A 22,415-nucleotide genomic window follows, 5' to 3' on the forward strand; every position below is an offset into this window, starting at 1 on the left:
TTGATTATATAGACAGTTTTTCACTACAGATTACATTACAGTGTTAAAAGTACATTGGTTAACTATTACATGGTATAGCAGCCATGCATCCTGTTTTAAGATCTCTATCTTAACTGAACTTAGTGAGTACTTTGAAGAGGCCATAAAACACAAGAATTAACATTTGCAAACTTTGTTTGTAGACTGGTGTTTATCTTCAAAGCATTATGGCAGGGGGACAGTGTGAGTAAATATAAATCAACTTAATTAAACTAGCTATCACTAAAAAGCTTTTAAAATCAAAGACAAAACTCACAGCTAGGTTTTTTTGGATAAGATATGGCTAACTTCTATGGACCTCATTAAAATCCTAACTCTAAAGTTACTATATAACTAGTTAATAGATAAACACTATGTTTTAACTAAGTTGGATTTAAATAGGGGAAAAGTCCTTCAGGATGAAATTTTTATTATACTATTGTTGTAATTTTGTTAAGTCACAAATCACCGCAGGACAATAAGAATGGGAAATAAGAATAATAAGTAAATAATCAGGGAAGACTGAGAAAAACTGAATAACAAATGAAACAGCAGGAAAGACTAAGTCACCCGAGAAACATTCCATGTTCTCCAGTGCAAACATGGAAATTGCTTTCCCAGGAAAGCCTCAATTCTTCCCCATCAACATCAAAGTTAGAGCTGTGTACCTGAGGCCTGCCCTCAGCTTGTACGGTGCAGGCAGGCTTTTATCCTGACCAGAGGCCCACCTTCGGCTTGTACCATTCAGGTGAGCTTTTTTCCTGACCGAAAGCCCACCTTCGGCTTGTACCGTTCGGGTGGGCTCCCTTTCTTGGTTAAGAACCTGCCTTCAGGTTTTTCTGCCATCAGGCAAGGTCCTTGTTTTGAGTCCCTGCATTTTCTCGGCTCCCCGCATGCTGTTATTGCCATGTTTACTTTTTTTTTTTTTTTTTTTTTTTCAGTTTTCTTCATTCCTTTCTGTAGATCTAAATATTCATCTTACTTCTGCCCAAAAAACTTTCTTACTACTTCTTGTGTAGGTCTGCTCTTAAATCCTTCAGCTTTTGTATGTCTGAGAATCAAGTCATTAGTTTGCTTCATTTTTGGAAGATATTTTCACTAGTTATTGAATCCCATGTTCAAATTTTTTTCCCTAGTGTCTTAAAGATGCAATTTCCTGTCTTCTTGTTTCTATTATTTCTGAGAAGAAACCTTTGTCATTTTGACTTTTTTTCTTCTGTATATAATATGTCGTTTTTCTTGGACTGCTTTTAAGATTTTTTAAAATTTTTATTTTTATTATTATTTTTTTATCTTACGGCTGCACCCATGGCATATGAAAGTTCCCAGGCCAGGGACTGAATCCAAGCCACAGCTGCAACTTACACCACAACTGCAGCAATGCCAGATCCTTTAACCCATGCCCCGGGCCGGGAATCAAACCTGTACCTCTGCAGTAACTCAAGTGACTGCAGTCAGATTCTTAACCCACTCTTCCACAGTGGGAACTCCTAAGATTTCTTTCTTTTTTTTTTTTAATCATGGTTGTAAGCAGTTTGATGATGACATGGCTTGGTGTAGTTTTCCTCATGTTTCTTGTCCTTGGGTTTGCTGAGTTTCTTGGATCTGTGGATTTATAGTTTTTATGTTTGGAAAAGTGTCAGCTATTGTTTCTTTCAAACTTTCTTGTACACCTCTATTCATCATACTCAGTATTTTCCTACCTTCTTGACCATATCAAATATAGTTACAATAACTGTTGTATCGTCCTTGTGTACTAATTCTGTTATTTGTCATTCGTGGATCTTTTCCAATTGCTTGATTTTCTTCCCATTATGGATCGCACTTTCCTGCTTCTTAACATGGCTGGTAATTTTTTACTGGATTCTCGACATTTTGAATTTGACTTTTTTGGGTGCTAGATATTTTTGATTCTTATGAGTATTCTTGAGCTGTATTCTATGACATATTTAAATTACTTAGAAACAGTTTTATGTCTTTGAGACTTGACATTAAGCTTTGGTGGGTGGGATCAGAGCAGCATTTTGTCTAGAGCTACTATTTCTTCACTGCTAAGTACTATCCTTTTGAGTACCCTACTCAGTGTTCTATGATTTGCAAGATTTTCCCACCCTAACTAGTGGAAACACAAGCCATTGCTGTGTGATCATTGGGATTTTTCCTTCAAATCTTTTTAGGTTATTTTTTTTTCCTTTGGCCTTGGATAGTTTTCTCACATGTGTTTACTGGTCAATATTCAGCTGAAGACTCACGGGGAACCCTTTACAGAGCCTCAGAAACTTAGCCCCCTCTTCCTCTCCTTCTCTGTCTGTCTCTCTATACAGCTCCTTCCTTTCCACTACTCTGCCTTACAGACTAGCTACCTTGGCCTCGCTGGACTCCCAGTTCCATCTCCTCACACAGGAAGGCTGCCAGACTCTGCTGGGGCTCCTCCTCCCTGTGCCCCTGCCTGAAAACTCCCTCTTGACAGTGAGCTAGGATAATTGTAAGGCTCACCTTGTTTGCTTCCTCTCCCTCAGTGACCAGTGTCATGCACTGATGATGCTGAATGTCTGAAAACCATTGTTTCATATACTTCATCTGGAATTTTAGTTTTGTTTTAGGCGGGAGTGTAAATCTGGTCTTTGTTACTCCATCTTGGCTGAAAGAGAAGCCTTCATGACTAATTTTGTTTTGAGGGCTGTAGGAAGCATGGAGTAAAATGAATATAGTACAACCAAGCAGGAAGTTTTTAATTTATTCTGTAGCAAAAACCAAGGTGAGAGGAAAATGATCACTTTCATTTTGGTGAAAAACAACCTGTTTTTAAAAATGCCCGTCAGTGTTCTAGATATTGTTTTTGAAGAAGAAAAGGAGAAAACCAACCAATTTTATCATAATATTACAGAGCCCCAGGTAAATTATATCTGATTCTTACTGCCAGCTTTGTAGGAGCCACTAGCAAAAGGATAGTGAAATGAACATTATTCAGTAGTCAAAGTACCATTCCTGAAGTAGGATGACTGCTTCATTGGTGTAATGCCACCAATCACAGCAAACTTTAACCTGATGCCTTTGATCATGCGGTTTATAAATCACAAACCTGAAGCCCCTGACAGGTATATATAGAGTCTTATGGTCACATGTTACATCAATGGGAAAATAACAGAAACATTTCTAAAATCAGCCTCAGGGATGGTCCTTTGCGGTGCAGTGGGTTAAGAATCCTGCATTGCTGCAGCTGCCATGTGGGTCACAACTGCAGCATGGGCTCAGTCCCTGGCCTGGGAACTTCCACATGACATGTCAAGGGTGAGGCCAAAAAAGTATAATAAGAGAAGAGAAAATTAGCCTCCCTCTTCCCTTGACTGCCTCACACAGGTCCTTAGCCCCAGGGGCAGCCTTGGGCAAGGTGTCCACCCAGGAACAGGCTGCCCAGTACTCCCTGGTCCCTGCACACCTCATCCCCTCAGGATCTTAACAAGAGAGGCAGGTCAGGTATTTCCCAAATATCAAGAGGCATACGGGCCGGCATCTGTATTAAATGGGTCAAAGTCGACAGAACTTTATAGACGTGAGGACCCTCAGGGCTTTGTTTTCGCCCTGCAGATATTAGGGAGAAAGTGGTCAGACAAGCTTTTCTTTTCTTTTCTTCTTTCGCCTTCTCCACTGGCTCCATACGAGCCAGTCCTCCTAGGCTCCAGGGCCCCCTTCTCTGGCACCAACCTTTGTAATCACACAGTTTTGTTATGAGGGTTGGTGACAGGGAAAGCGGGAGAGGGTGTCATTTTCTGATAGTTTGAGTTTAAATCCAGTCGCATCATCTTCTGGGACACACCATACTCTATTTCTAAACACAATGGTTATATTAGAGACAGAGCATTAAATGGCTGCAATTAAACAGTAGGTTTAGAAGTAAACAACAAGGGAAGCCAAACTAATGAATTGTATGTGTCACCAGAATGTTGAAAGCAAAACTGCCAGATTTAGTTTAGAGAACAAAAGCATAGGAATATAATTTACCACTTCACCAAGTTTGTTTGTTTGTTTGTTTGTTTTTATGACTCGATGAACTAAATGAGGCCAGCAGCCCCTGGCCATGACTGGTGAACAGACAGATCATTTACATTCTATCTCCATCTCAGCAGGCTCACCTCCTCTTTCGCCCCGGTTTGTTCATTGCCTTGCTGTCCTCCCATTGGCCCAGGCTGACTATTAACTTTTCTCTCCATCCAAAGAGCAAACTAGTCCTCAGACCCCCACAGGCTGTGTCTGCAGACAGCATCCTTCTCCATCTCAGAATCTATCCCTGGTCTTACCTGGACCATGGAGGCCGCCTCCCCACTGGGCTCCTGCCTCCGTGCTCTTTGTCCTTCCTCACCCTAGTCTCCAGACTGCTGCCACTGTCATCTTTCTGGAGCATAGCTCTTCTCACGGTGAATGGGGTTTTCCCTCTTCAGAAATTATATCGAATTTGGAATAGGATCCAGATCCCCTTTTGTGACATCTATCCCAACTCATCTGTGGGCAGATGATGAGAGGCCTCACTCTGCTTTTCTAAACTTGTTTTTTGTGACCCTCTCCTATGAAACTCACCTGTCAGCATCACGTGAACCCCCATTGCCTCCTCACCCCTCTGCACACTCCTGCCTCTGAGCTCTGCTTCCTTGAGTACCCTTGTATTAGTTTTGTTAGGCTGCTGAGTACTACAGATTGAGTGACTTAAATCACAGAAATTTACCGTCTCATGGTTCTGGAGGTGAGAAGTCAAGAGATCAAGGTGATGGCGGGGTTGGTTCCTCCTGAGGCTGTGAGGGAGCATCTGTCCCGGCCCCTCCCCTAGCTTCTGGGGCTTGGCTGGAGATCATTGGCATTCCTTGGCTTGTAGATCTCTGCTTCATGTTCATGTGACATTCTCCCGGTGTGTGTATCTGTGTCCACATTTCCCCTTTTTGTATAAGGACCCCAGTTATATTGAATTAAGAGTCTTCCCTAGTCCAGAATGACCTCTTCTTCACTCAAGATGTTTTCAATGACCCTATTTCCAAATGAGGTCCCATCAGAGGCTGTGTGGGCAAGGACTTCAGCATCTATATCAGTGGACACAATTCATCCCATATCAACTCTGCTCCTTGGAGTGGAGAGTCAGAGGGAGCATGGAGTGAAATGATATGATACATGTGAGCACATTTAAGATCCGAGCAGTCCTGAAAGAAACCAGCGTTTCCAAACTTATTAGCTCGTAGCCCTTCTCCCTCATTTAAATCCTATCAAAGTGGAGATCTGTGGCACGCACTTTGGGGAATGTTGTAATCTGTCCCTACTTCTGGATTTATGAGGCTGTGAATGTTTATCGGTGTTTAGAAGGCCTGCAGTGTGGCGAGAGACCAGAGCAGAGGAGGGCACTGCTGGGGGTACTCAGGCAGGTCACCTGTGGCCTCCTAGGAAGGGCGGCCTCGGAGGGGCAGGGCACGGAGGCGCCTGGGGGTTGAGAGCCTTAGTTTGGCCAGAGCAGCATGTGCACCTCCACCCCAGCTCCCTCTGGCTGCATCTCATCTTCCACATCACAGCCAGGCAAGCCCAGGGCTGGTCTTTTTCTATCAGTTCAGCATTTGAACTGCCTCCTAGTGCTATTTTCTTAACAACTATGGGCAGAGTCGCCATGCTGCTTGGAGACTCAGTTCTAAAGATCCCATGGAGGAAATTATATTTCAAGAAAGTGAGGATTTCATTAAATAAATACATGTTTAATTTCCTTTGCTTGGTAGCTTTCAGGAGACAATCAGTCATTGATTCTAAAAGTGTGTTTCGGGTGCTCACAGGGCACTTATTAACCTCCAAATGCCACCAGCTCAGCAAGGTTTGGCCTCAGACGTTTTTTGCTTTTTTGCTTTTTTTTGTTTTTTCCTGATAGCGGGTAACTCCACAACAGGGGCCCACATCCTTTTGTGATGTTAGAGCGATGCGTGATGTTCGTGTACCGCTTTGCCTCGCAGTAAGCAGAGCTTATGTGGGAGAATGGGGAACAGTAATAACGGGGCTTCTGTGTTTCTCCATACAGCTGATACCTATGTGGTTGCCAATGATTCAGTCAAATATCAAGGTAAGTTGCCCCTGGGCTCCATGATGCTCCACTTACACCTGTTCCAGGTCTCTGGGGCTGATAGCACAGGAGACCCTGTGGGCCAGGTAAGGGGCCAAGGTGACAGCAGGAACAGCTGCTCTACTGCTCCTCATTGATGAAGGGAGGAGGGGAGGACCCCGGAGTCTGGATGAGGCTCAGTTTCTGATTAGAATATGGGTTGAAAAGCTACCCCACCTTCGCAGGATACCCAAGGCATCCAGGCCCAGGCATGGCCCCTGCTATTTCCTGGCCACTAAGATTGACTTTTGGTTAAGGGAAGAATTCTATTAAGAAAGGGAAATGAATGTCATTGAATGAATGACAGAATTGAGCTAGAAAGGACCTACCCACCCCCCATCATTTTACATAAGAGGAAACAGGATCAGAAGGAGTTACTTGGACAGGGCCCTGCAGCCAGGAGGGGGAATGTATTTGTCACTGCCAGTCCCCACCTTGAGTGACACATCATCATTGTAGGGCCAAACATCCTCGGTGGCTTCATAATAAATGTAGTTATTGAAGCTTGATGTTAAGACGGCAAAGCTAATCAACTGTTCCACCCAAAACTGGGTCCCATTTAAGGCACTGGGAGTATCAGGGGAGGAAGAGAAGCCTAAAGCCTTCTTGCTGGATTGCCTCTCAGAGCTGGTGAGGGATGCTAGTGGAAAGAAAGGAGGTGACTTCAAGGGATCCAGACCCCAAGTGAGAATTGCAGCTGTCAGCTGATCACGGGCTTTGAGTCTAAGTTCACGGCTTTCGTGCTGTTTATGGCCACCGGCAGGGCTGGCGGCTCTGCTGAGTGTTGCAGTACTAGCCTCTTTTGTGAAAGGTGCTTGTCCTAGAAGCCTTCCAAACTGCCCCTCCCCTGCTGGCGGTCATCTCTGACGGTCTGACATTGCCCAGAGTGCTAAGAAGAGGCCAACGGGACTTGACGAAAAGCTGGGAAAATAAGGAAAGTTTATAACCTAGCTCCTTCATGTTCATTAACATGAGAACAGAGCAATTATAATCCTGATTAAAACGTCCTGAGCACTTACTCTGTGCCCACATCTGTTCTGACCCCTCTGTTAACTCTTTTATCCGTAACAATAACCGCATCAGGCGAGGGTTCCTGTCCCCGCCTGGCCCGTGAGAAAATCCAAACACCGAAAAAAAAACTTGTTCCCTAAATTGTTTACCGATGAGCCAGGATTTGAACCTGTAGAGCCTGGCACCAGGCTCACAGAGTGAACAGCCCCTGGGGGACAAGACTAAGTGTCAGCCCGTGTACCAGTGTCGCCATGAATGAGTCCCGATGGGAATGGCATTACTTGGATGGACTTGAGCCAGGGGGGCGCTAGAGACATGGTCCCCTGCCCTGAGCACTGCCAAGTCTGAGAGTTGGCCCTCAGGCCACACAGCTCCGTGCCATGTGTAAGTTCTGCCTGCAGAAGTCCGGCCCGGCACTGCCTGTGTCGACCGTGAACCTTGGGAGGACAGACACTAAACTACCATGGTCTTGCCCTTTCTTGACAGCACTTATCTGCGGGACTCCAGCTTCGCCTCCAGGCCATTCAGAACAACGTGAACCACCACAGCCTCAGGACGCTGCCGGGCTCAGCCCAGAGCAGTGCCGGCCTGGCGGCCTTGCGCAAGTGGCTGCAGTGCACCCAGTTCAAAATGGCCCAGGTGGAGATCCAGTCCTCAGAAGCAGCCTCTCAATTTTATCCTCTGTGAGCGGACTCCTCGGCTCCCAGTGTCAACACTCTGGTTTAGCAATAATGGGTTTAAAAACAAAACAATTCGATCCAAGCAGGTTGGGGAACATATTGGTACTGTACATTCTCTTTCTAGTTTAGTAAAAGACGTGCAAAGGCCCGAGAGGGCCAAAATGAAGCTTTCTTGCTACACATATTTCTGATGACTCCTTGGGCTATCTGATTAAGTGTTTCCTTACATTATTTTTTAAAAACCAAATCATTTTTCTTTAACTAACTTCTATTTTTTTTAAGAAAAAAAAAAATAGACTGGTGGGTACTCACAGAAAAGTTGTATAAGTCCCCCTGTTGCTATTTTTGATGATAGAGAATAAATAGGGTTTTTGAAACCTTTGTAGTGTTTTTTCTTAAAATCCACTCTTGGCAATGCAATAATAATAATAATAATAAAAAAAAAAACCGTCACCATAAGCCAGTGACACTTGACTGAAGCTTTTTGTCATTATCCTGGGAAAAGTGGCAGCTTGCAAGGACCATTACAAAGTGCACTTAGAAATTAGGTGGTTAAACTGTGCCAATTGTTTTCTTTGTTTTATAATATCATTTTCCAGAACTGTCCAGTAAGTTTTATTATTTTTAAAACTAGTTTTTCAACTCATCCGTTCTAGGCTGTACTTTCTTGGAAGCTCTATGATAACCATTTTAGTTTTGTGAATAATAAATTTTATTCTTTTGTTAATACTTGTATACAATTCAATTTCAAACTGTAGATTGCATACTGGACCAGACAATTTCCCCACGCTGGCACAGAACACTGCACCTGGAGCTATGTTTCATAAAATGGAATTTTAATAGTGTAAGAGCACCAAGATTTATCAGCACTTATACTTAGCATTTGAGTGTGCATTCACAAATGATACTTCTCTTCTCTACCCCTGTAATGCACTGACTAAAAGAAGACTTAATATACATTTAAGCTGTATATTGACATGCTATTAAATGCATTTTTTATTATCTTTGTGAGCCTGGGGTTTTTTAAAAATCAGTTTATAGAGCTAGAGTTTAGTTCCTTTCAACCATTTCTTCTAAACTTTTAAAACATCTAACTTCCCTTAAGACTAAAGTAAAATTTTAAGGGGAAAAGACTTTAAGACCATTTGGTGAGAGAAATATACAATTTATTTGAAGTCCGTTCTCTCGGAGGGACTTGGAGGACATGGGAGTTTTTAAATATTGGCTATTAAAAAGCTTCTCTTTTCTTCTGGGAAGTCTGATATCTCCATCCTTCTCAGGGGAAAACAAATCCTCCAGTGTTTAAGTATTTCACTGACGTTCTAGAAAGACAGGGTGGCAGGTCTCCATCCTTAGGAAAATTTGTGGGGAACCAGTAGGTTCCCATAATAAGAGTATAGAAATGATTCTTCTTCATATTTTGCTAACAAACTCTTTGGAAAGGGCTTCCCCAGTGAGACTTCTCCTCTGTCCCAGTCGTGCTTGTTATGCTTCTGTGCACATTTTTGTCTTGTATTATGAGAAGTTGTGCATGTATTTGTCTCACTTGTAAACTGTGACAGCTTTGAGGATATGTCCTGTCTCTGTATCCCCAGGGTTTGCACGTAGTACATGTTTAATTAATGTCTGTTGAATTGAATGGGTTTGATGAAGCAGCAGGTCTTTCTTGAGCTACCCAGTGGGCTCAGCAAGGGCTAAATTGTGACTTTCTCTTTTTGTGCAGGGATTCCTAGAGGGGGTTAATAGAAATGGGCCGCAGCCAGCGGCGCTCTCTGGCCACTTTCCCGTGGGGGTGTAACTGACTTCCCCATCTGGGCTCAGCGGTAGGCCCAGCTCTTCACTGGTCCGGAGCCCACCATGCTGCAGGCAGCCAGGATCTTAGTGGCCCCATCTTACCAGCAGACAAGGTTCGGAGTCATCCACAGCTTCTTTTCCAACTCCATGTTCTTTGCCCAGTTCCTTGAATGAACTTCTGCCTCCATTTCCCGCTGTACTTGCAGCCCCTCCGGGGGCTGGATATGAACCCTTAACTCAGTCCTCTTGACTGCGTCCATCTAATGCTTCCTGCTGCCAAGACTGGTTTCCTTCACCCTGGTTACAGCCTAGGGTTTTGGTCCCATCCAGGCAGGTCTCCCTCCTCGCCCCTCAGAACTATGTGACCCGTTTTCCTACCAACCCGATCCAAACACTGTCCCTGCTGGGACCGTGTCACTTCACTGGCTGGTAGAGACCAGCAAGCTTACAGGCTCGCCTCGTTCCCTCCCCCACCCCACCCCCACTTCATTACCCAGTGTCCCCGTCTTCTTTTGTTATGTCAATATGTTAGCCTCTCCAGCAAGGGGGGCTCAGGCACTTACAAGGAAAAAAGCCAGGAAAAGAAGGAATAGATGGAAGTTTAGCAGGATTTGCCCTTACCAGTAAGAGGGGAAGCCATTCAGCTAGGTCAGGAGTCAGACCACTGCAGTCCACTGCTTGTTTTTGCTAAAAAAATAAAATCTAACTTATCGGAACACAACCCCGTCTGCCACTTACATGTTGTCTATGGCTATGTTTGTGCTCTAAGGGCAGAATTGAAGAGTAGGGACAGAGACTCTATGTCCCTGAAAGCCTAAAACATTTACCCTCTGGCCCTTTAAAAAGTCTTCTGACCCCTGGCCAAGGTGAAGGACACTGAGGAGCGCTGAGTTGAACCCTGGCATTGGGTATATTTTCCCTACCACCTCAGGGTTTTTGAAATTTCATTTTTAGTGTGTCCTCATCTGTAACATGTGGACAATTCTACCTCATAGGGTTGATGAGATGAGGAAATAAAGAATGCAAGGGAAGAGCTTAAGGCAATGCCTGGCGCATGGTAAGCACTCAATAAAAGTTATTGGTTGTTGTTTTTATTTTCATGTTAAAGCCTAGAGAAGTAAAGCTTCTTGTCCAAGGTCTTACGGCCAGTAAGAGGCAAAGCCAGAACTTGACCGCAGGTCCGTCTGACCCCAAGGACTATGCTTTCAACCCCTGCCCATACTGACGCTTGCTACCCCAACTGCAGCCCCAGCTGACGGCTCTGACAGCAGCACGGAGGGCGGAGAGATCCCAACAAATTTTGCCTCATCCAGATTTGGCGAGCGCTGATTATTGGCTTGGAGAAGGGCCAGGAATAGATTCAATTTTCCTTCTGCCATGGAATCCTACTGATTCCAAAGCGTGAACAGAACATTCTGAGATTCCTAAGGGTAGAATGGGTCAAAATCTGCAAGCCCATAGATTCTATGATTGTTTGTCATGGGCATGCCTCTTACTAGTTGGGTGAGCTTGGACAAGTTATTAAACCTCTCTGGACCTCTGTGTACCTTATCTGTAAAATGGAGCCATCTACCCATCTCCCTGGAAAAGCGCAGCAGAGTGGAGGACTGAGGTGGTGCTTGGGAGACTGTACCAGACTCCACGGACCTCCAAGAAGATCTGTGCCACCTTGTGAAGCCCACACAAGGGGACAGCTCCCAGCTGCAGTTTGTTTTTTCCCTTCAGCCAGTCCCTCAAAAGCGAGACCTACAAGACCCAGGCGAGCCGAAACACGGTCATAACCAAGGGTGTCCAGTCTCCGTGGCGCGCCGTTCTTTACAAGCGTGTCCTCCTTCCCGACACAGGATGATTTTCAGCAGCTCTCTTCCCTAAGAGTCTCATCTGAGGCCAAGTTGTTTGCAGCAACTTCGTCTCCATTTCCAAACTACAACCGGGCCAACTAAGATTGGATTGGATCAGAGAAGATGGGTTATGTACCAAGACTCTTTCATGAGCTGGGACTCAAGGGCTTCTGGCATTAATTGGACAATGCAGATCACTTAATATACCTCTTTAATAGAATTAATTTGCAAATCTGTATTTTGGACAAATTGGATGTTTTAACAGTAATGGTCTTAAGAAGAATGAAGGGAGTGGTTGGAACTCACTGGAAAAGAACCAAACTATGTTTTTATGAGAGTTGAACCCTTTGAGAGAGAAAGTGTTATTAGTAAGAGGCTGGCGAGCTCCTTCCAGTGCTAGGAGCAGCAAGAGTGAGCCTCTCGTGAAGGGGATTCAAGAGAAACCACAAGAGCTGCCATTTATTAAGCATCTCCTAGGTACTGTGCACCTCACACACATTCCCTTTACTCCTCTTAGACCTCCCCTCCCATGAGATAGGTATGCGTTATTATGTCCAGTTTGCAGATGAGGCAAGTTGAGGCCCAGGCGTTAAATGACTCTTCCAAGGTCATGCAGCTCACAGCGGTAGCATTGGGACCAGAAGGCCGTCTGACCTCACGTCAGGGCTCCACTTCATAAACATGAATTTCTCTCCCCCTTTTTTGGGGTTCTGGGCTCTTTTGGCTAGAATGTGCCAAGAGGATGGAATAAAGAAATCGGAGGGCTCTTTTTGAGGCAGCTCAGTCTTGTGGATGTCTCTGTTTATTGATCATCTGTAATAAATTTCTAGCGAGCCGGTGTCACTTCATCTGACGAAGGCATTTTCTCCTTTACTTTGGGAAGTTATTTATTTGAAAAAAACGTAACTCACTAATTAAATCCCATTTAGTTTCCCACTTAATAGTTGTTTGGGAAGAAGAAAATTTTGTGGATTACAGATTGTGGCGATGAACTATTAGTTTAGGGGTCTGTTAAGGGTTCACTCAGCCCTGTCGAGACTTGCCCCTAATTGGGAATAATCATAGCTGCCCTATGCGGGATTTACAACATGTCAGGCACTTTAGATGCGGTGATCTCCTTTAGTCTTCTCTATAATGACGTGAGGTAGGCGCTTCTGTTATTAACCCCATATTACAGATGAGGAAACTGAGGCATGGAGAGACTGTATTTGCAGGACTCAGGAAGAGGTAGAGCAAAATTTGAATCCAGATTATGTCAGCCTCCAAAGCCTTGGCTCTTTCTGATACATAGTTCTGCTAGTCAAACAGCAGGTAGAATCCTCTGCTACTCACCCGCCCAACAAGGTAACCTAGAATCATGTAGACCAGAAGTCACCAACTGGCAGCCTGCGGATTAAACTTGGCCCAAAGCATTTTTTTTTTTTTTTTTTTGGTCTTTTGAGGGCCCCACCCACAGCATATGGAGGTTCCCAGGCTAGGGGTCTAATTGGAGCTGTAGCTGCCCGCCTACACCACAGCCACAGCCACATCAGATCCAAGCCGTGTCTACCTACGCCACAGCTCACACAACGCCAGATCCTTAACCCACGGAGTGAGGCCAGGGATCGAACCCGCAACCTCATGGTTCCTAGTCAGATTTGTTTCCGGCTCATAGCATATTTTGTTTGATGAACTTGAACTTTCGATATCTCCTTTTGCTTTGAATACTTCTGCCAGAGCCTGCAGGCTCCAGTTTTGTACACTTCTTACTACTGACTTCAGTCTCCTAAGCAGGAAGACCCCACAGCCTCTTGGCAGAAATCCTGTTGCCCCTGGGTTGGTGCTTCACTCATTCACCTGCTCTGCCCTGCAGGCCTGTGAGTTCGCCACCAGTTTAGACAGACCCTCTCATTGTATGGGCCCGAGAGGGGCCGGGATTTACCGGGTGCCACTCAGCAAGCCACTGGCCCACAGGACTTGAGGCCATGCTCTCAGCACTACAGTGGCCCACTTCTCCCTGGCATCCCTCCCTCTCCAACTGCACGGCCTTGGGCCTGCGGCCCTGCCCCTCCCCACCCCCACCCATCACTTTGACCTCATTTCAGGTCAGGGCTGGTCTCTCCAAGGTGAGCCCCTGGCAGCTGCTCTTCCCTGCAGGGTGCTCGGGACATTGGCGGAAACCACTGATTTGGTGGAACAAAGAATTGGCTTTTTAATCCTGCAGTCCAGACAGGCCCCCGCCTGCAGGCCGGTGGAGAGGGGAGCCTCCTGGGGCTGCCTGGCAGACGCCCTGATTTCCGCTCCTTCAAGTGGCCACTTGGAAAAGAGAGGAACCAGCAAGTAATCAGGTGTGAAGGACAGAAGCGCTCCAGGTGAGGACAATCATGCTGCCCAGATGGGGGGTGGGGGTTGGGGGGTAGCGGGGGGAGGGATCTGGAGAGGGGGACGGGGACCGTTTCAGACAGCAGGGTGTGCCCAGAGCCTTCAGCTCAGAGAGCCCAGGGCTGGGCTAAGAGCGGCGGGCAGATGAAGGGGACAGACATGGGCTCTGCAGCCAGGGCCCCTGGGGACGTTTTCAGACACCTGCTCTCTGACCACCGACCAGTGACTTCCTCTCGCTGAGCCTTAGTTTCATCGGCTGCAAAATGGAGATGATTAATTCCTCTCTCCCGACAAAGAGCAAAGGAAGTGATGTCTGTCCAGCACTTGGCACAGGGAAGGAGTCAAAAACAGGAATAGTTGCTAAGCTTTGAGGTGCACTCACTACTAGGTCCACTGGGCTCTGGGCTAAGCACCTGACATTCATGCAGCCGTTTCTCCTTCCAGCTGTAATGCCATGTGACAGCTGGTGTTTTGCTGAAATGAAATCACAGCTTGCAGTGGGAATTTGGCTCCTATTCTTTGGAATGCAGCATTCCGACGCCGCTATGCTTCGCGTGGCAACTCAAGGCTCCCCCGCGTTTCTCTGTTTGAATGAGCTGCTGGGAAATCCTCCTCCATGTGGTGCGTTCTGTCATCATTTGGACTTCACATGGTGTGAACACGTCCTTGTGTTTGTAAGGGGAATAATATTTTGAAAATAATAAATGGATGTGTTCTCTGTTCTTCTCCAGGAATTGTGTTCCCCAGCCTAGCTCCGTGGATGGTGTAGCGGCGGGGGGGAGGTTCAGATGTAAGGAAAGTTCTGGTCAGACAGGATGGGGGAATGGAGAGGCCTCCTCTTCGGGGCCCTAGTGGACTATTGGCCAAAGAAAAAGGGAGACAAATGCAGGGCAGGGCTGAGAGGCAAGGTGGGCACGTCTGTACCTTCCCTCTTGGGGGTGAGAACATTCTAGAAATGTCCAGATGGAAATGTACCAGGAGCCCTGCCACATGATGGCACACAGCTTCCAGGAGAAGAGCTTGTGGCCTGAGCAGCCTTGGCAGGGCTGCAAGTAGAAGCCTGGGCCTGGACTCCAGCCGCCCTTTCCTGCTTGCTCATGTGAGTGTGCAGATCCCAGATTCTCTGAGGCTGGTGCTGAGAGAGCAGGAAGATGGGCAGAGCTCAAGGTCAGGAGAGAGAAACTGCCACAGTGTGGACATTTGCAGCTGGAGGCATGGTCACCCTCAGAGACTAGGCCCAGGCATAGCCCTGCAGTCCCCTGTCCAGGAAGCAGCCGAGGCTGGCCATGAAACCTGCCAGGACCCGGAGACGCCTGCTAAGGGACACACCTGGTGCCTCCTGGAGGGGAGCAGGCCTGGGAAGCCAGCACGCAGTCTGAGCATCTATCCAAAAGAGGCAGAGTCACCCAGTGGAGACCAGTGAAACTGGAAGAGGCCTGAACACCACCAATTTGCACATTCGGGTTTTTCTGTCCTCTCAAGCCCCTACACCTAACGAGGCGGGGACTCGGACCAGCTGTGTGAAATAAAATGCTACCTTCTTTTCTTTATGCTGTGTGTGCTGCTAAATGTGTAACCCACAATTAATCGATCAATTAATTCTACAATATATCTTGTGCCAGTGGCATTGGGGGTCTGGCGATTTGACAATGAGTGAGACCCAAAAGCCAGGTAGGCCCCAATTCTCATGCACCATATGTTCCCATGGGAGGAGAAAGACAGGAGACGCATACACGTATCGACAAGTGTCCTTAGTGGCAAAAAGTGCTGTATTGAAAATAAATGAATAGGAGTTCCTGTCGTGGCTCAGTGGTTAATGAACCCGACTAGGATCCATGAGGACGTGGGTTCGATCTCTGTCCTTGCTCAGCGGGTTAAGGATCTGGGGTTGCCATGAGCTGTGGTGTAGGTTGCAGACTGGATCCTGCGTGGCTGTGGCTGTGCTGTGGGCCGGCAGCTGCAGCTCCAATTCAACCTCTAACCTGGGACCTTCCATAGGCCGTGGGTGCTGCTCTAAAAAGCAAAAATAAATAAATAAATAAATAAACAAATAGACAAGGGGTGGTTGAAAAAAGTCACCAGTGATAACCTGGGAGGGAGGCTGCAAAGACCTAAACAGGGAAGAAGCTGGCATCTGTGAGGAGCTCAGGGAGGCCAGGGTGACTGAGGGGAAGGAAGAACTGGGAGCAGGGTGACAGGGACGTGGGGGCAGGAGAAGCAGGGGCTGGGTCAGGAAGGGCTTTGTAAGCCAGTGTGAGAAATGCGGCTTTTATTTTAAGTGTGGAAGAAGTCGTGGGCAGGTTTTAAAGTCGTGCATGATCTGACTTAAAGCTCGCTCTGGTGCTTGGGGGAGCGATGCTTGGGGCGGCAGAGGTGGAGGCAGGAGGCCTCGGCAGACGCTCAGCCTGGTCCAGGCGGAAGCCATGGTGGCTTGGCTGGGGGGTGGTGGGGCCTGAGTTATGCAGGTGGATTGAAGTGTTTGGAGACTGAGTTAACAGGACTTGCTGGTTTATCGGCCACTGGCAAATGTTCACTGCTGGAGTATGTCCCACTTGAAAAGCAAAGAGAAATGAAAGAAGACAGGGTTTGGGCTGAGAAATGGTGGTGGCTGAAGAGGCACGTGCAGAGATGAGGACGAGAGGCCATGGGCTCGAGGAAGCTCCTGTTGGCAGACAGAGGTTGGATGGAGTGAGAGGGAGCTTGGGAAATGGAAAGAGGGACCTGCAGCGGGGGTTGGGAGAGGGGAGGTGAGACAGGAGAGCGGATTGGAGGGCCAGGCAGGACGCATCAGATCTGAGGGTGGGCAGGAGCTGGGACCTCCAAGATCTCCAGCCGGGACCTCCAGAGTCGGGGATGCTGAACCCCGTGTCCAGTGTGCTGCCTGGCACATAGCCGATGCTCTGTAAGTATTTGGGGAGGGATTGGATGGACAAACAAATGATCGAAAGCTGAAGCCAAGAGCCTGAGGATGTACCTTCAGGAGAGCCAGTCTCCAGCAGGGAATGGGGAGGAGAGGGGTCGTGCCCATAAGAGCAGGTACAGTGGCACCGTTTGTGCCAAGAATGTAAACAGGACATAGGGCATCAAAACTACGTCAAGGAATCCATCTGGTGCTTTCCTGAGAGTTAATTTGGAAAGAGGGAGGAGGGAGCTTAGGGGCACTCAGTGGAGCGGGCAGGGGAGCGGAGGTCCACTGGTGGGTCACTAGCCAGGCGGGGTGGGTGAGTGTGCCCAAGGGTGAGGCCACCCCTTGGAATCAAGTGTCCCTGCTGGCCCCCCTCACAGGACCACCTTCCACGAGACACAGATGGGGTCTCCTTGCGGTGTGTGGGGAAGGAAGGAGCAAGAGCCTTTCTGCCACCCACCCCATTGGGCGGGGGTGGTGATTCCGACACCCCTGGGTACCACGTGGGGACACCTGGGGATCCCACCGTGTCACACCTGGATGGCAGCAGAGGACCTAGAGCAGGAGGTAGGAGCCTGGGGGGTGAGTGTGAGGCTGGCAGGTGGCTAGAGTACAAGCTGTTTTGCTGTGTTGGTCCGAGAACTGGAATAAGTGGCCAGAATCTGCTCCCACTCCTGCCCTGAGATGCCAGGTGGATAGGGGAGGTGGTACGGGGAGGGGTCTGCCGCCTGTCCCATGCTGACAGCTCCCCAGCCCCTGACCTTGGCTCTCCCGATTTCTCTCCCAGGCTGGCCCTGGCTCCAGCACAGGCGCGGGGCTCCCTGCTGGCCTTGGGGTTTGCTGCTGTGAGTTGGGCCAGGCAGGGGTGCATGGGAGCCACAGTACAAAGCCCAAGGGCTCCCACCGAATCTTCACCCGCCTCCAAGGGGCCACCTGTGTAGGCAGCCAGGGGACGGAGGAGTTTTCACTGGGGCCGAGAGAGAAGCCTTTTATTAATGACAGTGGTGACAATAACAGCAAAGGTGGTCCCCACCCACTGAGTGCCTACTGTATGCCAGGACATTATTGCCTCAGCAAACAACAGCTTGTAGAATCCCAGGGGAGAGCAGGGATGCTGAGATGAAAGCCTCCGGGCTCTCAGCGGGGCTTCCAGGGCTCTTCTACTGCCCTGCCCCCAGAGCCCCTGCCCTGAGCTGACATCCCCCTGGCCCCCAGCTCCAGGCACACAGGGCCCCCTAACTGCCCCCACTGAGCTGACTCTGAAGGTGGGGGACCCAGGTCAGGGTGATGGGCCCAGCAGCACCCCGCCTGTGGGGAGATAGTCTGGATTGGGGTCCCCCCAGTCGTGTTCAGTGGTTGCATGCAGAAGACCCCCAAGTCTGGGTGTAAACCCCACCCAATCCCACCCATTTCCTGTGCCCGCATGACCTTGGTTGTCACACTCAGTCTCCGAACTGTTTCATCCTCACTCCTCGGATAAAACGATGCTGCTGCAGGGGCAACTGTTTTGTTTTTGTTTTTGTTTTTTGGCTGCCTGAGGCATGGGGAGTTCCCCTTCAGGGATCAGATCCAAGCCACAGGTTCCACCTAAGCTGCATGCAGCTGTGGCAACTCCAGATCCTCAACCCACTGCTCCGGGCTGGGGATCGAACCTGACCAGAGCTCCCAAGACGCCTCCGATCCTGCTGCGCCACAGTGGGAACTCCAGGGGCAACTGTTTTCTCTCCCTCCATCCTCCCTTCCCTCCAAAAGCACAGGGAAGGAGGGTTCTGGCGAGGCTGGAGCAGGCTGAGCTCTTCGGGATCCCTCTGCTTGGGGGCTCAGGGCAGCCAACGCCACGGTGCTCTGAGCAGCTGGTCCAGGACGCACTGCAGACTGACATGGGGGTGGGGGGGCAAGGTCCAGACTTGGGGGTGGAGGCAGTGGGAGGCCTGCCACTGGCCACAGGCCTGACGTGTGTGACCCGCGGATTTTTGTCACCCATAATTCCTTTGAGCACTTGTCAAATTAGGGTAAGTGGCACGTCCAGTCTGCCAGACACCTTTCTAGTTCTAGCTCTGAATGTCCCACATATTAGGAAAACCCCCCAGCCCCAGGCAAACTAGGCTGGTTGACCCCCCGCTCCCTTCTCAGTTGAGTCAAGGATCAAGGTGACTGGGTTGGGGACAAGGGAAAGATCGGTACTTAGAATCCCCCAGAAAGGGCTGGCCTTGGGGCATGACGATAAAACCATACAGACACAAGGCAAGTGAGGTACCAAGCCGAGCCAGGGACCCAAGACACCCGGCTTTAGAGCAGGGCCTCAAGGAAGGACCACAGCCCGCTCCCAGCCTTCCCACGGCGCCCAGGGCCCAGCCCCCGCCACAAATGACACTCGACGGCCATCTGCATAAGTACATTTTTTATTGAAAATAAAAAAGGCCTGGTGCTTTCTTCCTCACAAGGGCATGGAGCCTACCCCCGCCGCCGCCAGCCCTGCTCCCTGCGCGACATCTCAGCACAAAGTCAACATCGGTGGCTCGCGGAGGGGGCCAGGATGGCCCCGACATGTACATTTATTTGTCCATGGAGACAGAACTCCTGGGAACAAGAGCCATCTATCTCCCCGTGAACACGCGACACAGCGCTAGGAAGGCAGGTCTCAGGGTATTTACATTCATGCATTAGAAATCTGATGCTAGCTGGGCTGTTTAAATCATACTTTGTCCCGAGTCAGAGAGTACAGTAATTTTATATGTATATATATATAGATAGATCTCTTTAAATATATATAACTATATATAATATATATGTCTATATTTTTACAGCTATTAGTCTGCCTTCCAAAACTTGCTTGAGAAGCTTCTAAGGAACACCTGAAAACTCTGGGAGATCTTATATGCCATTCTAAAGGTGGGCTCAACTAGGAGATGGCTGAAAAATACCTATTTTTGAGAAAATGCAGAGAAGGAACACGCATTTCATTCTCAACCTCAAAATTCAGACTGGTCTGAGGATGGGTCTGTGTTTAGGGGCTGCAGAAATGTTCCTCAAATTAAAATTCTATGCTCGAATACCAGGCTGGTGCGGTTTTTCGGGATGCTTCTGTGGCTTCAGCGGAAAATCCATTGGGGCCGTCTCACTGCCCCTGTGAGAGCTGTCTTCCAAAGGGCCGGTGCTGGGTTTGTTCTCAAGTGAAATTGCTTTTACAAACTGGGCTCTTCTCTTCGTTTACACCAACTGGGGGAGAGAGACTGGACAAACCCAAGCTGGGGGAATTTATGAGCAAACGTTAACTTTTCCTGGCGCCCTGCTTGTGTGTCTCCAGGGCAGGGGCTCCCAGCCCCAGAGTGAAGGCTGGATGGTTCACTGGATGCTCATAGAATCCTCTCTACAGCTGGAGGATTAGGCAAATTGCAAAGTCCGGGCCTCCCAAGTTTAAGTCCAAGTTGGGGAAGGTGAGACCAGTGGGTTTGTGCAAAGCTGGGCTGTGCCCTGCCCATCTTGATGTCCCCCACATGGGCTGCCCAGCACCCCACGACCGCTTAGCCAGGATTTTCCCCTCTGGTCAAAAGTACCCTCCCATTGCTTCTGAGCCCAGGATGGCACATGCTTAGGGCCGGGGTCCTGCCTGGGTGTCTGTTCTGGAAACAGGCAGGGGACTCAGGAAGAGGCTGCAGGTGGTGGGGGAAGTACACTGGCGGGGGGGGGGCTGGGGGGACCTCCCCTGTTGAGGACCCTCAGCCGCTGGCCCTGCATCTTTGTGAAGTGGGGGGGGGCATCAACCACGAGCAATGTACGTGCTGACCAGGTGAGAGCAGGGCTGAGGGCTGCGGCTGGCCCTGTGCTAAGGGGCACAGGGACAGCAAACTCCAATCCAGACCCAAATCAAGTCCTCACACAGGAGCAAAACTGAAAAGAAGGAAAAACCTTTTCTTGGGGGGTGGGGGGCTCCTGCCCTGGGCCTGTGCTCAGACTGCACCTGCTGACGGGGGGGGGTGGGGGTTAGGGTCACGCCACTCACCTTCTCCCCCTGCTCTGGGCACACAGACACCACTGTGGGCACCAGGGCCTTGGATGATGGATGGTTCAAATTCAGCCCAAGTGGGGACTGCTTCTCAGTCTGTTAGTCTCACCTGGATGTGAAAGCCTCGCCTGTGGCTCAAATACCCTCCTGAAAGCTACATGGGTGGTTGGGAGGCAGGGACACCCACCAGCTAAGACCCTGTGCAGCCAGAAGGTGGAACCACACTGGGCACGTGTCCGGTTCCTTCTGAGCGAGCCTCTGGGTGGTGGGGGAAGCCCGGAACTGGCGGTGCTCTGGATGCAAACCCGCGAGGCTGCTGCCTCCATGGGCCTAGCAGTGGGTGGGCAGCTGCCTGGGAAATAGGCCAGCAGATGGGGGCCACCGGGGTCCCTCTCCTCCCATCTTCTCTCCTTCCATTTGTCCCCAACCACTCTGGAGGGTTCAGCACTTTTAGGGCATAAGACCTCGGAAAGGGACATTTAAAGGGAGCCACCGGAAGAATGCTGCCTCCTCCTGGATGATGGGGGCCTGGGGCTTCTCAGAAGAGGGTCTGAGTACCAGACCTCAGGGAGCAGCAGGGGGAGAGGGGACAGCATCAGTACCAGGCCAGGTGGGCCCAGCCCAGAGCGCCTGCAGTGGGTTTGGCACAAGTGGTGGCCTCTGCCAGGGGAAGGCAAGGCCTGGCTCACGCAGAAGCGTCAGTTCCTCGGGAAGGGGGGCGGCGGTGGTGGGAATGAGTCTGGACAGCGGAGTGGCCCCTGTCCTTCCTGGGACCTGGGGTTCAGGGAGTCGTTTTGCTCCATCAGGAGGGGACTCTGCAGGCTGGGCTCACAGCCCTCTGTGACAGGGAGTCAGGGCCAGGGGTTGGTGGGGACAGGAGGGAGAAGGCAGGCCCTGAACCGAGGCGACTGCAGGTGGGGGTGGCGGACAGGTGGGTGGGAAGCACCTTTGAAAGGGGACGTCTCATGGCTGCACCCATGGCTTCTGCTGGGAACAGCGTGGTCAAGGAAGAAGCAGGTGGGCTTCCTGGGGGAGGGGAGGAGATGTTTTGGCGGGAGCGTGGCGCCTGGATCCCTGGTCTTTTGGTGAAGGGACCTCCCCCCAGCAACAGACCCCCTGCCTTCCCAGGTCGTGTGCTTTAGACAGCAGCCGGGAGACAGTCAGCAGATCAGGGACGAGCCGAGGAAGAGAGGTGGGAGCCTCGGGTGGTGCTGCGGGCCTGGGTGCTGCATGCAGGTGAGCCTGGCCAGGCCTGGTGTCCGCCACCCCTGCCCGTGGGCTGACCAGGGGCAAGGCTGGGGAGAGGATGGTTCTCCTTTGGGAGGCTCAAGGCCTCTGAGGCAATGAAGTCCTGGACAAGCCCGATGTCAGCTTCTGTCCACTTGCTTCCCCGCATCCACTAGTGCCACCAAGGTGCCCCTCTGGCCGGCGGTCCAGGGCCTGCAGAACTCACACCACGGCGCTGTTCACATCCACCCCTTTGTTGCTCTGCGAGGAGGTCATGGGATACTCAGCAACACTGGTGCCGTTCTCCTCCTTTCTCAGGGGTTTCCTGGGAGTGGATGGAGGGGGCGGGGGAGGCGAGGAGGGGAGGCAGGGACATCCATTAGTTATCGATGACTGGTGGGGGATATCAAGCCCTTCCAGTTATTCTACTAGGCTCTGTTGTGTTGGGCAT

The 22,415-nt window shown here is 49.6% G+C and overlaps 2 protein-coding genes across 21 annotated transcripts in view; one reads left to right on the top strand and one right to left on the bottom strand.

Annotated features, from left to right (window-relative positions):
* The window catches only part of UNC79 (unc-79 homolog (C. elegans)), a 262,072-nt gene extending 253,238 nt beyond the window's left edge, over nt 1-8,834 (top strand). For all 15 annotated transcript variants that reach the window (XM_021099643.1, XM_021099645.1, XM_021099642.1 and 12 more), the window contains 2 exons: nt 6,059-6,100; nt 7,637-8,834. In XM_021099643.1, coding sequence (XP_020955302.1) covers nt 6,059-6,100; nt 7,637-7,837 — 243 coding nt within the window. In that variant the 3' untranslated portion in view covers nt 7,838-8,834. The remainder of the gene's footprint in view (nt 1-6,058; nt 6,101-7,636) is intronic.
* Nucleotides 19,116-22,415, bottom strand: part of PRIMA1 (proline rich membrane anchor 1) — a 62,806-nt gene continuing 59,506 nt past the window's right edge. For all 6 annotated transcript variants that reach the window (XR_002346034.1, XR_002346035.1, XR_002346036.1 and 3 more), the window contains one exon: nt 19,116-22,289. Coding sequence is in view for 3 of the 6 variants with exons in the window: in XM_021099648.1 (XP_020955307.1) it covers nt 22,187-22,289 (103 nt within the window). In the remaining 3 variants the exon portion in view is untranslated. The remainder of the gene's footprint in view (nt 22,290-22,415) is intronic.

This window comes from Sus scrofa, chromosome 7, assembly GCF_000003025.6.
Source record: "Sus scrofa isolate TJ Tabasco breed Duroc chromosome 7, Sscrofa11.1, whole genome shotgun sequence".
Taxonomy (NCBI): domain Eukaryota; kingdom Metazoa; phylum Chordata; class Mammalia; order Artiodactyla; family Suidae; genus Sus; species Sus scrofa.